The 17,423-nt window shown below is 39.5% G+C and overlaps 1 protein-coding gene across 9 annotated transcripts in view; it reads right to left on the reverse strand.

Annotated features, from left to right (window-relative positions):
• Window positions 1-17,197, reverse strand: part of LOC128329291 (uncharacterized) — a 49,968-nt gene extending 32,771 nt beyond the window's left edge. For 3 of the 9 annotated variants that reach the window (XR_008309608.1, XM_053260194.1, XM_053260186.1), the window contains exons 1-5: window positions 17,024-17,197; window positions 12,408-12,506; window positions 8,882-8,950; window positions 7,436-7,466; window positions 2,775-2,837 (exon numbers count right to left, since the gene is read on the reverse strand). Coding sequence is in view for 8 of the 9 variants with exons in the window: in XM_053260194.1 (XP_053116169.1) it covers window positions 2,775-2,837; window positions 7,436-7,466; window positions 8,882-8,950; window positions 12,408-12,506; window positions 17,024-17,074 (313 nt within the window). In the remaining variant the exon portion in view is untranslated. The other 6 variants (XM_053260189.1, XM_053260188.1, XM_053260190.1 and 3 more) reach the window with 6 other exon arrangements.
• Between the last annotated feature and the right edge of the window lie 226 nt (window positions 17,198-17,423).

Here is a 17,423-nt window from a genome sequence, read left to right on the forward strand (position 1 = left end):
TGCTGACACACACAAAAACACTTGCTAAAATATGGATAGCAAAGAGAACTAAGTAAGTTACCCTAAATGTGTATGATGGATTCATTTTCATCCATTGGCAAGTTTAAAAAAAACTGAACTGGGGTGAGCAGTTCACAAAGCATAGATAATTAATCCTGATTCCGTTACCATAAAAGTGTTTAACATTTTTTTAAAAGAGAAATCACTACCAAGAAAAATCACTGTAAGCAAAGATCACTGTAAGCAAAGACAGTTTTTATGACCTTACTTGCCATAATATTTGCATTGGTTTTATGTTTTAATGTTCCTCCCAAAGTAATGGAATCAGACTTCCATAGTAATAGAAGCAGGTTCCTGTTTGGTTTAAGCTTGCCCTATGTGCTGGCCAAAAGAAACTAGTCAGTCTTCTATATTTCACCACCAATTACAAGACTATTGCTAGTAGCCTGTACTGAATTATAGGACTATGAGAGCTGGTGTGGTGTTTAAAGTGTTGGACTAGGCCCAAAGAGACCGGAGTTCAAATCCCTATTCACCCATGTAATTCACTGGGTGATTCTAGGCCAGTTAGTTATCTCTCAGCCCAATGTACCTCACAGGGTTATTGTGAGAATAAACATAACCATGTAAACCACTCTGGGCTCCTCTGAAGGACAGAATATAAATGTAAAAATAAAATAAATAAATACACTTTATAGTTATTTGTGTGGCATAATGGTTTTGTGTTTCTAAATAGTTTTATGAAAGCCAAAGAGACTGCAACATTTGGCAAGGTGGCTAGTGACTGACCCAGCTGCTAGCACTAGATCTTGAAGGAGGCAGAAATCAGGTGATTGGTAAGGGAGCTGTAAAAAGGAAACTAGAACTGAAATCAGTCTCATTCAAAGAAAATGGAGAAGAGAAGCACACAGCTCTAAGTCAGAAACAGAAAATCTGGAAGTTATTAACACAGGTTGTGAAATTATGCCTCTTACTCAGAGACAGTACTGTCAAAGATTGAAAGCGAGGTGGGGAATATGTAAAGGTTTATGAGTATGAGTATGTAAAAAAGACAGTTCATGAATGCAACTAGTACAAAAATGATGGCCAACCTCTGGACTATCGCAGTGTTGGTGCCCTAATGTTGCATAAATATTATATGGCAGGAACAACTTTTGTCAAACTCTCTTTCCCTCTGTGCCTCCGAAAAATATATTCCTGAGAGTCACACAGTCCTCAGCAGTGGTCCCTCTAATTTTTTTCATCTCTGTTTTCATCAGTTTTGTTCTGGGTGGCAGTATCAAGGCAGTGTGTGCACACAACATTTAGAGCAGGGCATTCCTGATTCAACCTGAGCGAGATCTAAAATGAACTAAGTGGACATCCCAAAAGTTTTGAGTGTGTGCACGTGCACACACCTTAGAAGGAACAGTGGTCCTCAGGTCCTATTTTCCAGAGGCACAGTGGGTTTCATGGGCAACGTGAGATCAACAACATGGTTCTTCACGTGTAATGCACACACTGCATTAGAGCACCAGTGCTGTGTTCGTTTTGATTTCAGTTATTTTGAGTGAAAGCATACACTGTTGAGTACAGCTTGTACACTTCCTGTTCTCACAGACAGATACATGCTTTCTGTACCTTGGAATCAGGAGGTAATAATCTGAAAGGTGGGGGAAGTGACCAAGTCACCCAAAATAAGTCCATATCTAATACGAATCTAGCTACAATTTTTTTTACACCTATCACCAATTTTCCTTGTACAATATCTTAATATATATTTTAGTGTTATTAAATGTTGAATTAGTGTTTACATAGATATATATGCTTCAAGGTTTGTGTGCTTTTCTTTCTATTAATGATTTACCTTGATGAATAGCAAGCAACACTACAACCTGATTCTGTTACCAAAATGTTTACATTTCTTCTGATAAAACTAAAGAATGCAGAGAAAAACTAATGCATACAAAACTTTGAACACTGAGCATAGTTTATGGGGCAGAAGGTCATGTCTATGTACTGGGCTGAATTTGCATATAAATGCACTATGTCTTTCCCCCCTTTTTGTCACTGAATTTCCACAACTACAGGAAACTGTATGTCTCATACTGGTTATTTCTGATGTTTATCATTTATGGTGTTCAAACTTGTAAAACATATACTCCAATCCTAACCATGCTTACCTGAAATCTCATTCATTCACTTTACTGTGCAATATAGCCAACAGAATACTGAATTGTGGGAGACTTCGATTCAAAAACCGCTAAAACATAAACCTCACTAGATATCCTTAGACAAAAAATTATCTTAGCCTAGCTTGCCTCACAGGAATGCTGCAAAGAAAATGGCAACCCCATGCACAACCATTCTGAGCTCTTTGGAGGAAGAGTGAGATATAGATGTGTGATTCACTAGGATTTGTTTCCAAGCATTCTTAAGATTGCAAATGTACACCCTGAACCCTTTCTATATTTATTCAGAAGTAAGCAACACTAAATTCAATTGGACGTAGTTCAGTTGAAAACAAACCCCAACAAAGGCAGTAAAAGTAACTTCCAAATAAATATGCATAGAATAGAGCTATGCATGGACCAGAGAATTGACGCTAGGGTCCAGTGCATTAAGTGTAATTTGCAAGTGTAAACCATTAAATACACACAAGCTATCACCATCACATTAACACAAACCATCTCCACTAAATTAGCAGAGCAGTCATTGATTTAAGGCAGAATCTCTTATTTCCATAAGGAAGCAGAAATAATAGTAGAGATTGCCAGTTAAAAAAATGCACTTACCACAATCAGGAAGACTTTCTGGTAGTCTAGTAATTGGCTCCCCTGAAGCACCCAGAGCTTTAACTGCAAAAGAAAGTCAGAGACATCTATAGTAGCATCTTCAGAAGCCAAAAATGCCAATCTGGAGAACATTTATATGTGTTGATTAAGGTTAAACCTATTCGCCAGTACATGTGCTTATGACAGATAGATATCATTTCAAGAAAGCATCACATACATAAAGCAAGAATGTATTACTGTTTGCATATTTAGCATTTGTAGACCAGAAATGCAGAAACAGTGACAAAAACATTTTAACTATCAATCTTGTGACTATCATTGCATGCATTATTAAGAAAAACAGTTTGCTCACCTGTAACTATTGATCTGATAGAAGTCCATCAATATCCATAAAAATGGGTAATGCACCTGCACAGGACCCACTCGGTAACATGCCGCAGCTCATTGAGGGGACCAAGCCCCGCCTACACACTTTCAGCATGCTATTTAAAGGCGGTCTGGGCGCCCTGTTCTTCAGTTCTTGGATGACCACCGTGGAGGACGATCATCCGGAATCAGGTGAGTTTATCATCAAAGGAGAATTGCTTGCACACTCAATATACACAGAGGGGTGGTCCGGGAGAGTCTTATGGATATCGACGGATATCCGCCAGATCAATAGTTACATGAGATCTGTAGAGATCCACAAGAATGGTTGTTTAGCTAGCTACCCAGAGGAGGAGGGTGCAGTAGTAGCTATTGTAACACCCGCTTCAAAACACTCCTCCCGAAGCTTGCCTCCACAGCAGAGCACACATCTATAGCATAATGCTTGACAAAAGGTAACTCAGTGGACCAAGTTGCTGCTTTACAGATGTCCGTGAAGGTTATCCCTGATAGGTGTGCAGCTGAAGAAGTGCAGGCAAGAGTAGAGTGGGCCTTGATTGCTTCTGGTGGCTGAACATTCTGTTGATTGTATGTTAGTAGGATGAGTTCCACCATCCTAGACATTCTCTGTCTAGCAATACAAGAGCCATTCAAAGAGCCTTTGTAAGCTACAAATAGGTGTTTGGTGGACCTGAAATCCTTTGTACGATGTAGGTAGTACAACAGTGCTCTTCGTACATGTAAGGAGTGCATTGCACGTTCTAATGGAGTTGAAGGATCTTTGAAGAACGCTGGTTCCTGGTTGAGGTGGAAGATGGATACTATTTTTGGTAGAAAATCTGGGTCCATAAGCATCAAGACTTTGTCCAGACAGATTCTAGTGTACAGTAAATCTATCCTTAGAGCTGTTAATTCACTTACTCGTTTGGCTGTAGTGATGGTCAACAGGAAAGCCATTTTCAGAGTCACTAGTTTGATGGAGACAGAACTCATAGGTTCAAAGGGGGTCTCTGTCAAAAATGAAAGGACCAGAGATATACCCCAGGGCTAAATAGGTATGTGAACCGGTGGGTACAGGTTTAAAAGGCTCTTTAGGAAAGCCTTACTATTTGGGTATGAAAAAAGAGTTTTTCCCTCTTAACCTGGATGTCTTGAGGATAACGCTACCAAATGCACTTTGAGAGACACATTGGCTAAACCTTCAGATTTCAGATCTGTAAAGTAGAGAAGCACATCTCTGATAGTGGCATGGTTAGGTTGAAACCCCTGTTGCCTTGCATAAAGTTTAAAACGAAGCCATTTGCTCCTGTAATTGTGTCTGGTAGAAAATTTCCTCTGGTTAAGAAGGATCTTTTTCATGAGTCGATCCACCATGCTGTTAGGCGGAGCGTTAGAACATCTGGATGCAGTACATTGCCTTTGTCCAGCGTTAAGAGATCCACTATCTGCAGTAGCTTTGGGTAGTGGTTCCTCGATAGTCTGAGTGCCTGTGGAAACCATGGTTGCCTTGGCCACCATGGAGTCACCAGGATACATGATGTAGGAGCCGTTAGAAGACAGGAGACCACTTGGCTGATCAGTGGTTGAGGTGGAAACATATAAGCGATTTCTTGCTGCCAGTCCAGCTGGAAGGTGTCCCCTAGAGATTGTGGGTCCTGTCCCGCTCTGGAGCAAAAGCGGTTGCACATGTTGTTTTCTGCAGTGGCAAACAGATCTATGGTAGGTCACATCCACTTTGAAAAGAGTGGTGTGATGCACTCCCGTTTTGATTTCCCACTCATATTTTTCTTTCTCAGATAACCTCTCAAGAAGAACTAGTCCGATAAGGAGTGACAGCCCGAGGACTGCACACAACAGCAGTCGGGAAATAACTAAAGAACATGGCACCCAGACTGCCTTTAAATAGTACGCTGAAGGCATATAGGCAGGGCTTGGTTGCCTTGAGGTGCGGCATGTTAGAGAGTGTTTCCTGCGCAGGCACATTATTAATAATAATAATAATAATTTGATTTCTATACCGCCCTTCCAAAAATGGCTCAGGGCGGTTTACAAAGAGAAATAACAAACAAATAAGACAAATAAGACGCATTCTTATGGATCTTGACCCAGATCTACAACTATCTAGCCATCATGGTGTAGTGGTTAGAGTGCTGGACAAGGACCGGGGAGACCCGAGTTCAAATCCCCATTCAGCCATGAAATTAGCTGGGTGACTCTGGGCCAGTCACTCCTCTCTCAGCCTAACCTACTTCACAGGGTTGTTGTGAAAGAGAAATTAAAGTATGTAGTACACCACTCTGGGCTCCTTGGAGGAAGAGCGGGATATAAATGTAATCATCATCATCATCATCATCTTATTCTGCGACGATATCTATAACAGCAACAACATTGACAATAAAATTCTGGCATCCCAGGTCCTTGGGAAGGACTCGATGTCTGGATAAAACAAACCAGTCAATAACACCTGTCTGACTGTGTAAAACAATAATAATAATCTTTACTGTCTGCATTTCAAATTAGCAGATTATCACACACAAGCACGAAAACAGAAAATTATTCTGTTTGCCTGAAGCAATGGAAACTGGGTCTGGAATCAAAGCAGGGGGAAAGAACTGCAGGGAGGAAGTAGCAGGCAGGAGAAGGGTTAAGTACATCTCCACATCTGCTCTGCTGAAAATTCTCCACCTCCCCAATCACTGTGTTACACTATACACATTATGTTGCATCTGTGAGCTTTAGCCCTCAATGACTGGCTGAACCAACTCTTACCAAAATGCATTTCAAAAGCTCCTACAGTACTGACATAGAAGGGAGCTGTTCAGTTTCAAACAGGTCACTCACAAACCATGGCATTCAGACTCAAGATTGCAACGCCCTTCCCTAAGCACTATACTGCCCCAAGCAAACACTGGCAAGCAGCTCTTTATCAAATCACAGCAGGTAAGTCGGTGGCAGCCAGAGGATCTATATAAATACAGATAGTCAAGATCGTGTGTATTATCTGAGCAGATCACACACACACACGCATGCGTAAAAAAGTGGGGGAAACACAAAGATTAGAACAGTAAAGAAAATGTTTGGAGACACTCATGGCTTATTATACTGACATGCCCTTAATATGGCAGAATTAACCATTACAATAAACAAGTTGTTGTTGTTATTTCGATTTCTATACCACCCTTCCAAAATTGGCTCAGATTACACAGAGAAATATTAAATAAATAAGATGGCTCCCTGTCCCCAAAGGGCTCACATTCTAAAACGAAATATAAGATAGACACCAGCAACAGTCACTGGAGGTACTGTGCTGGGGGTGGAGAGGGGAAGTTACTCTCCCCCTGCTGAATAAAGAGAACCACCACGGTAAAAGGAGCCTCTCTGCCCAGTTAGCAGGGGTTTGTCTGCAACATGTTCTGCAACATGTTTAAGTTGCAGAACGCGGCCCCTAATTTGATATGAGAATTTGTCAATATGAGAAGCATACTAGCACTCCTTTCAAAATTCCCCAGAGTCTGAAATGCAAGTGGCTGATTCCTCATCATAAGACAAGAGGAGTAGCAGCCAACGTTCCCAGCAGTAAGAAAGGCAGCTTGACCTACCTCAGCGGCAAAACATTCTCTGAGTTGCAGAGAATTTTAGGAGCACTTTGTGTCAAACAAAAGCATTTAATTAAATATCTCTGGTAGTAAACCTTTATTTGAGCTGATAGGTCCAACCTTGGTTGTCATCCTCCTTGAAGCACTCTGCTAAGCCAGTTAGGTTAAAAATTGCAATTCCTATAAAGATTACTAGAACTGGGCTAAAAAAAGTAGCTCTACATGTTTAAGCTTGCTACCTCCTTTGAGATTAGCCAAAAAGTAGCCAGTAGATAAAGTTCCTCTATCAGTATTGTTATGCTTTTAAAAAATATTCTAGATTATTCTAGGGTAGTGACAGAGGATTCAGGGGACTTGAAGCTGCATGAAAACTAAACAAACCACAGTTTGTTCTGCTATCTGAAATAGCCCTATGCAAGAATCCAAGCCATCATTCATGCCTCAATTTGAAGCAACAATGCTAGCATTAGGTAGCATCCAGGCTAAGTTAGTTATGACTAAGAACCACAGAAACCATTGACACGTTAGTCATAACTAACTTAAGTCCCATGAATTTCAATAGGACAGTCATGAGTTAAATTTGTATGGATGCTCCCCATTATCATTAAGCAATCAGTTACAAGGTATCTCCATGAGTAGAATTATTGGGCTAAGTAATAAAAGATCTACATTCATATGTAGTGATATTTCAATACTTACCAAAGCCATGGGATTTCAAAGCATTCTCAACCTTGATAAATTTTCAGAGAGAAGGGGAGACAGAAATTAAAATATTTATATGGAATGATTCTTCAAAGAAGAAGCAAATAACTAGAAACAAATCAATATTTTGAATAGGCATATTGTTCAACTTGCAATTCACCAAGCCAACTTTAATCCCAGACCAGCAGCCAAAACAAAACAAAACAATCTAAATATATGCTTTAGTTTGAGCTGCTCTTCTGAAAAACAGTATCCTTGTCTTGGCAAGTTACAGGCTGTGCATGTATCATCAGAAAAACGTAGATAAATTACTTACACTTCAATACAACAAGCGTTAAGTAAATTAACCTCTTCCAGTCCATAGAAAAAGTTTTAAATTACTAACACTGTACACATATATAGGATTTATACTATTGATTTTCACCTTTACTGACACTAAATGTTCTGGAAAAGTTATTAATTCTGAGAAGCCACAGTTAAACATGTTACTGTTTTTCAGAAGAGCAGCTCAAACTAAAACATATATTTAGATTTCTAGCCTATTCTCTAAAGTTCAGACAGGTAATATTGCCTCACATATTTCATCCTACCAACAACTCTTTTATTCTATTTCTATACCACCCAAATAAATTATCTCTAGGTATTTACAAACATAATGCAGTAGAATCACATGTGCCTAGCTTCACTTTTATATTATGACAAAACAACCCAATCCAATATTTATTACGGCCAGAAGCCAGCAAGAAGGAAAACAGTTAATAATAGTTGGTGATCTTTCCGAATCAAGGGAGGATACATCAGAACAAAACTAATCAAATTGCTGTCAGAGACCACCGCTACCTAGAGGCTAAAAAGCAAAACTTAGCAGCATTATAAATGATCCGATACCTTCTGTCTGCTAAAAGCAATGTTACATAAAAAGCGTCAGAGTGACCTGGATATTCCAGTAAAAAGGGCAAAATCAAATTGTGTCGCATACCAGGATGAACTCTCCAGTATAAAACCACATGTATTATTGATTCAATTTCTTCCATGCCACAAGGACACAGACGAAATACAGGGGGGATTTTACTATATCTGTCCTCAAAAGCACCAAGGGAAGAGCATTAAACCTTGCCCTTGAAAAAGCCCAATGATATTTTGGGTAATTATGACAAACCAATAAACACAATTAATTCAGAAGATCCCACAGTTTGGATATTCACATCTCCACACGAAGAAAGGAGGGGAAGGAATGATGCACTTAAACTTAATACCTGCTGCCAATCACACCGTGCATGGGGGAGGGGTGCAGGATAGGCCAATACCTACAGCCATAAAAAGCAGTTCTAGAAGCTATATGACTTCATTTTGAAAATGTATTGTATTTAACCAATTGGAAATCCTATAGTCTAGTACTTCATAAAATCAAAACATACTTTAAGATGAAGAAACTGATCTTACCGCCTTATGTTTGCTTCCAATAAAATGAGTCTGCAGGTTTACAGCAGATGCACAATAGACTTGGCAAATCTATATTAAGAAAATACTGTTATAATACAGAAAGTAATACAACAGGTTATATTAACACGCTTGGTGAAAATACAAAGGAAACTGAATCCACCCAGGTTAGCCACATGTGCTTCTCTGGAGCTTTACAATCCAGAGCTTTGACTGAAGTCAGCTCAGAAAACTGCCAACATTCCACTGCCTGTAAAATCTTTTACCTTTTACATCAAACACGTAACCGCTTTAGAGATGACAAGTCAGGGAAAGCTCTTCTCAGCCAGGGACTCTGGCACAATGAGAAAAGCGAAACAATACAAAAATAAACCTGGCAACTCAGTGTGCAGCAGCAGTTTTTTAAAAAAGGCAAAGCTGATGTTAGGTATTAGAAGGAAAGGGACTAAAAATAGAACAGCCAGTATCTTAACACCCCAATATAAATTCAATGGTGTAGCCACCTTTGGGATTCTGTGTATACAGGTGAAACTCGGAAAATTAGAATATCGTGCAAAAGTCCATTAATTTCAGTAATGCAAATTAAAAGGTGAAACTGATATATGAGACAGACGCATTATATGCAAAGCGAGATAAGTCAAGCCTTAATTTGTTATAATTGTGATGATCATGGCGTACAGCTCATGAAAACCCCAAATCCACAATCCCAGAAAATTAGAATATTACATGGAACCAAGAAGACAAGGATTGTAAAATAGAACAATATCGGACCTCTGAAAAGTATAAGCATGCATATGTATTCAGTACTTGGTTTGGGTCCCTTTTGCAGCAATTACTACCTCAATGCAGCGTGGCATGGATGCTATCAGCCTGTGGCACTGATGAGGTATTATGGAAGACCAGGATGCTTCATTAGCGGCCTTCAGCTCTTCTGCATTGTTTGGTCTCATGTCTCTCATCCTTCTCTTGGCAATGCCCCATAGATTCTCTATGGGGTCAGGTCAGGCGAGTTTGCTGGCCAATCAAGCACAGTACACTGTATACTTTTCAGAGGTCCGATATTGTTCTATTCTACAATCCTTGTCTTCTTGGTTCCATGTAATATTCTAATTTTCTGGGATTGTGGATATGGGGTTTTCATGAGCTGTACGCCATGATCATCACAATCAGGGTGGATCTGATTTAAATCAAACTGATTTAAATCACGATTTAAATCACTAGCAGGGTGGATAAAAATCAAAAAAATCCGATTTAAATCAAAAAATCAGATTTTTTTGATTTAAATCGGATTTTTTTATTTAAATCGGATTTTTTTTATTTAAATCGGGTTTTTTTTATTTTTATCCACCCTGCTAGTGATTTAAATCATGATTGATTTAAATCAAATCCACCCTGATCACAATTATAACAAATTAAGGCTTGACTTATCTCGCTTTGCATGTAATGCGTCTGTCTCATATATCAGTTTCACCTTTTAATTTGCATTACTGAAATTAATGGACTTTTGCACGATATTCTAATTTTCCGAGTTTCACCTGTAGTCCTGGTACCCACTCTCAAAGAGGTTATTGGGTACAGTGGTAATTGTAGAGGAACAGATACAGTGACCACCAGCCAGAATGATCAAGGGTCAAATAACCTTATTTTCAATGAAAGTTTAATATGTCTGTGGCTTTTTAGTTTATTAAAAAAATTAGTAAGGGGGAATATGACAAGGTTTATGAAATTATGAACCGTGCAGAGCAAGTGGCTAGATTTCTCCCCACATCCTGCTCCCCCATGATCACCCAATTAAAATAATCAGCAGTAAATTCAGAACAGGTAAAGGAAGTATTATTTTGTACAACACATGAATTACCTTTGGAATTCACTACCACTAGCACAGATGGTTTCAGGAGAAAATATACACAATTTCACTGATCATAAATCTATCAAAATGATTAGTCATGATACCTATATGGTTCCTTCCATGTTCAGAGACAGTATACAGTTGGATACTAAATATTGGAGACAAACAAAAGAGGCAGGGTGCTATCTGTATGAGCTGCTTGTGCACTTCCCAGAAATATCAGGCTGACCACTGTTTGTACCAAGATGCTGGACTAGATGGGCCTATGCCAAGAGGGTTCTTCTTATCAGGGGCACTTCTTATCTATAGGCAAAGTGGATGGCACTCGCCTTAAATTTCTCTCTCAGCCATATTGTCTCTGCCTCCATTTTATGTACCTACTGCCTTCCTCAGTTCTCTGCTGATCTTGCCCGCAGCTGTTTTAAAAGTTGGGAGGTGGGTGATAGTAGCACCAATCTCAAGGAACAAATTAAAAGCACCAGAACCTTTAAAATATTAATATTAATAAGGCAGGAGCCAATAGGCATGCTCACTTTTGTTTTGTAAAGTGGGCAGTTCTAGGACCACCCTATAAACCAATCAGAGAGGGACTAGGCTGATTGACTCCTCAGGCAGCCAATCAGAGTGCCCAGAGGGTGGGCAAGTCTTTTTCTTTTAGCTAGAGAGCAGGTAGGCTGGCTAGCTGTTGAGAAATCTGATCTTTTGCTGGCTTCTTTGGTGGGAAGGAATGCAATCGCTGCTTTCTTTCCCTTGCTCTCTGATCTGATCTGTATACAAAGCATTATGGTCCATTCCCAAAATGAAATGCCTTAAAACACTGGAAGGACCAGCAAACTGTAAGACAGGAATAATTAGATTAGAAACTGGCATAAGAAGCCAGACAGTTGTTTTAGGGCATATGCATGGATTTCTGAATCCAATTGCTTTTCAAATAATAGTAGTTCCTGGCGTTAGAGATGTGCATGGAACCAGCAGGGGCTGGTTTGATGGCAGGGAGGGAATAACGTTAAAGGTGGGGGAGGGTGCACTTACACACACACACCCCCGCCGCTCGCTAAAAAACTGGTCCAGCCGGACAGGGCCACAATGTACCTCCCTGCTGCCCCATCCTCTCCTTGGATCGGAAGTAGCCGATGTGCATACGCACATCGCATCAACCTAGTTTTGAATTCCAATTGTAAATTTTGTGACAGAACAATCCTTCTTGGTTATTTGCCACATGCCCGGAACCTCTCCTGGGGCAACAGATCATGGCTCTCCTGTGCACTAATGTCACCAAACGTATTACTTTTACAGTGTTGGAAAGATCATTTCGGCCCCTCAGTTTCTCAATGGATAGAAGACATCTCTATTCTGGCAACTTTTGAACTGACAATTTACTGTTGAATGCTGAAAGAGGATTCCCATACCAGAATTTGGAAGGACTATTTAGAGTTATTTGCATAATTTCCTCTGTTTATTTCAAATCAATAAATATGTTAACCACTGTATTCTCCCCTTCCCTCCCCACCCCTTTTCTGTTTGTTTCTGGGTTTGTTTCCTCCTATCTCCACCTTTTTGTTGTAAATACTTTGTTATAACATGAAAAAAATTGGAATAATTAGGGAGGGAAGTCTGTAGTGTAGCTATACCATGAAAATCATTCAGACACCTCTATATATTATGAAATATAATACTCACGTTACAATAGTAAGGAGTGGGATTGCTGGACTTAACACTCCAATAGTCTTGAGGTTCCATGGTGGGGGATGTAGGAGTTATGTGGCTTTCCTGTGACAACTATAAAGAAAAACTTTTGACAAAATTCTGGCTGAAGATATAGTTAATTTAAGTTTATCAAAAATATATTCATGTGTCAAATGTACTCTACCATGGCTATCAGCATGGTGTGAAAATACAGGAAGAAACTGGTCAATGATGTATCTGAGTAGTCTCAAATTCCTGCCTCCTTAAGTTTCCAGAGTCCTGTAACACCATAATTATTCCACGTAGATATATACAACTAGTAAGTGAGGCCCATTGTTGACTGGGCAAAGTCACTTTGCATGAATTACTCTTCTAGGAAAGTTCAAGAAACTGAATATATGTAATATATGTAATAGAATATTTTATTAAAATGCTTGTAAAAAGGAGGTAAAAAGAACAATTTGAAATTTGAAGGATTTCAACTTCAAATATTATTCATTTTATTGTATAATGACCATATATGGTAAATTTGAATAATAGTCCATTTGAATCTGAGAAAGATCATCTGCTTTTCTTGGACATTATATTGTTTTGGAATCATTTATCCGATCATTGGATGTTAAAAAATCTGTTGGGAACAACAGTTAAAATATTATGATTAATTCAGAATTTCAGAAGAAAAAAAATACTAAGAATAATTTAAACATGTCCCCAAGCATATTTCGGTGCAAAGAATAGTGCATTCAGTTAATTTCAGCAGGAGCATTGTTCATGCAAAATTGTGTCTGTATGTAATCAGGAAGTGTGACTTTATTTTGCACAAACTCTTCAAAATGTATAATAGATTACTATGTAACAAAGACATAGATATGTATATTATTACAGTGACAGTATTTTACAGCTCTCATGTAAATATCTAAACACTGCTCCTTTCTACACATAATATCCAGATGTCAAGGAACACTGACACACACTAAAATCAGCTAGCAGATGTTAAGCTATTTTTCTGTCTGGACCGTCACTTGTCTTCTAACACAGGAGCCAACCTTGTCTACCCAAGTGTGCAAAAAATTACTTGAGAGGTGTGCCATTGGCTTTCCTGTCTACCAGAATTCAAAGCCGATAATGGACAACAACTATGAAGACTAATGCCATGCCCTAGTAATGAATCTCCTCAGTCACAGCAGCAAGCAGATCACACTTCTAGCCAGTCAGCTGGCCAAAAGAAGCCACAGGCCATCCACTGGGCAACTGCTAGCTCTCCACTCTTTTCCTCCCTTACAGGAATGCCAGGGGATCTCGATTAGATAACTTGTTTGGACTTTGGAAGCAGACTAATCCTCTCAGCAACGATTCTTGTCTCCTTGCATATTATTATTTCACTTGCCACCAAATTAGGTAAGAATATTTGAGACCGTTCAAACTTTTTGGCTGTTTGTATACTATTGTTTTATCTGCCACTAATGTTGGCAATATGGAAAATGCATTTGGCACATGTTAAATCCTTTTTGTTAAACAGCAATTCATAATTAAAATTAAATATATAACAATCATACAAAAATTATACAAAAGTTATTACACACAAAATACCAAGAACCCTAAAATCATTAGGGATATGCCAAAATGTGATTCGGATTCCGAATCAAAGCACAATCCCTTTAAATCAGAGCGATTCCACTGAACTTTCAAAAAGCTTTCTCTCAATGGTATGTTAATGACACTCCTAACACCGTTCCCACTGTTCCTCTTCTTATCCTTCTGCTAACACACAGTTCCACTAAGATGTAGGTTTTCAAGAAAAGTTTGGATTGGAAATATTTTCTCATGTAATTTTTCTCATTTGCGTAATTTTTTTCCCTCAGAAAATTTTACTTTGCAAAATTTTTCTGATGCCCTAAACAGATTGTGATCTGATTTGGCATGCTATTGAGCTATATATATAGTTAGTAAAAAACAACATTATATTAAGTTACTGTATCTCAAAGTTTTTCAAATAGCCATGTGGTTGAACTGAAACATTTAATTGTGGGGGAGGGGAGAAATCAATAAAATACTTAAATGTGGTATAAATGTTATGATTTAACAAATTCAAAGCTCTGTGTGGAAAGCAATTATGTTAATGGAATACTCAATAAATCAATTAAATTATATCTACTCTCTCACATGTTTCCTAGGGATAATCACTTGAAAAACATTAATTACCACTTTGAAACTTTAAGCTTGCCTAATATTGCATTAGCATCTATTCATTGTTACTACTGAATTTTATGAAAAAAACAAGGTTTTTTTTAAATGGGAAATTTCCCATGAAAAACAAAAGTATGGGAAATTTTTCAATCCCAAATCTCCAATTCCACTTTCTCAAAGAAAAGTTTCTGCAAGAGCGTCCACCATTCACTTGTCTTTCTCACACAGGAAATTGTATATACATTCAGCCCAGGTTAAGTCATGCAAAGGTGCAAAATGCCATGTTAATTTTATAACACTACACAGCTGAAAATATTGGAACATCTAAGATCTAACTCCCCCATTTTTTTAATCACTTGATTGTACATTATAAAAGAGCAATTTACTAACCTTTCTGCTATCACCACCAAATATGAATTTTCTCAACTTGCCATGTCTCCCAGCATCCCAGATTTAGAGTTTTGTATATTATAACACACACATCAAAAGAGATAATGTTGGGCTAACTTTATCTTGCCTCAGATCTCAACTGGGTCCCTGATTCCAGCTCGTTTACTTTGACCCTATAATTCAACAGGAGTTGGTGAGAATCAAGTAAAATCCTATCTGCATAGCCCTGCCCAGGGTTCTGTTTCTTGGTCATGCTTTTATATAAAAGACTGTTATTGTTCCATAACATCTCAACCCTTCCCCAAATGCAAAACTGTTTCAAAGCCGCTTCAAAATCCCTACAGAAGGAATTCCACCCATCTAGGAAATAATGAATGAACTGTGTATAGCCATTCCATAGGCACAGCCAGTCACCGTTTTTTGGCACATTTGCATGCAGCAAAACCGCCACTGCTACAGCTTTATTAATCTAGAATAAATTATATCACAATTTTGCCATCCAACACAACGACAAAACAATATAAAACATTACACATGATGGAAGCAGTATGCTGCTTCTTAAAAGTTCTTTGAGTGCAAGTATTTTGTAACATGCAAAGAAGCCCCTTGAACGTCAGAATTCACATTATACACTAGCAAGGGAGATTACGTTTTCAAGGAGCCAACAGCTGAACAGATAGAGGTTAACAAGAAGGCTCCAGTTCAGAACATGATACACACTTGCAATTTGTGACCCTAGAAAGAAAATAGCTGGAGAATATACTACTTTTAAAGGGAAGGAAATAATTCCTAATGTTCTCAAACAAGATCATCATCAAACATGGCAACAGTCAATAGTTCGGTGGATTAATATTATTGTTATAGTTAGCCCATGTTGAAACTCAGGATGGAATGCACAGGGTCAGGCCTGGCTCTACTATGAAACAGGATAACGTGCAGCAGGTGGCAGATTGTATGCCAGTTCTCAGGGGCAGCACACCTAGCATCTTCTCACTCCCATGGACAGCCTATAGAGGAAAGAAGGTGAAATGACACCATACTGGTTTTCCTCTTTCCTTCGTAAAACTAAAAGTTAGGAGTGTAGTGGAGGAAGGTCACGCAGGGACAGAGCGCGCCGGTGCTTCTCTACTTCTCTGGCTGCCAAGGTGGGCATGGTCATGGGGGCTATCATGGAGAGCACCTGCACTTCTGAACTGGCAACTACACAACGGAAGAAGGAAAGATCTGAAAGAAAGGAAGAAATGGGGGGGGGGAGAGATTTTAATAGAAAGGGGGGAAAGCGGGAGACTACATTTGGTGATCCTCCTCAGGCAGCAAAGTGTTTTGAACCGCACCGCAGGGGGTTCCCAGGCGACACCCCATCCAGCCAGCGGCCACCAGACCTGCTTAACTTCTACACGGTGTGCTGTCTCACGCGCCTTCAGATCAGAACCTAGAATCCTATCGACTTTTATTAAACATGACAGCCAGTTATAAAACCTCCGTGTTTAGAGCCCACTAAATACCACGGGGCTGCTGGGGTCAAACAGGGCAAGGCGGTAGTCCCCTGCGTGGGCTCTTCCACAAGGCATCTAGATGGCCCTGGCTGAAAACAAAAAGGCTGGATTACGGAGACTCTCACTCCTACCCAACAAGGCAGTTTCGACCACAAGCTCCCACTGAAGACTAATGGGAAATTCCCGATCCCCACCAGATTATACAAAAAGGTACCCTCCGACCGACCCTTCTCACCAACAACTCACAGGCCGCAGCGATCGGCTACCCTCCGCCCAACAAGCCTGGCATCAGACTGGTAGTGCGCACGCGCGAAACGCATCTTCCTCTCTTAGTCGGAACTACGGCAGTGATGCCGGATGTAAAACCCGGACTGGATAACAAACAAGGAAAGTGGGAAAGGCGCCACCAAATTTCTTCACGTTAATAAAAGGCTTCCTTTCTATAACTACATAGCTTTAAAAACACAACAACACCAACAACAATTTAAAAAAAATTAAAGCGTGCGTAATCAGTTACCTATGCATATATAGATTTACCTTTCCTGGTCTAAACATGAAATGATGAGATATTAACCTTTTGCTAAGCATTTGCTTTTGCACAAGACGTAGAGCCGCATCGGAATTTGGGAAGAGCAGGAGGGAGTGGTTAACAGTAGCGAGGGAGGTGGAAGCCGGAAAGGTCCAGCCTTCCAATCCAGTCACGGAGAAGAGGGAGAGAGAAAAGATTAGTAATGGTGGTGCTTTGTTAAGAGCAAAGATTCTCCTGTCCTCTGATATCTAAGGCTGCTGGGCATCTATATACTACAGAGAAGGGTTTCCCCCCCCTATGCTTTCCCCCGCCCCCATCCTGGGGTCTGGGAGCATTTATAACAACATGAACGCTGCTCGTTATTATTTGGAGCATGCCTTACGTGCCTGCATTTGTAAATCTGCAATC

Source organism: Hemicordylus capensis, chromosome 6, assembly GCF_027244095.1.
Source record: "Hemicordylus capensis ecotype Gifberg chromosome 6, rHemCap1.1.pri, whole genome shotgun sequence".
NCBI classification, from domain to species: domain Eukaryota; kingdom Metazoa; phylum Chordata; class Lepidosauria; order Squamata; family Cordylidae; genus Hemicordylus; species Hemicordylus capensis.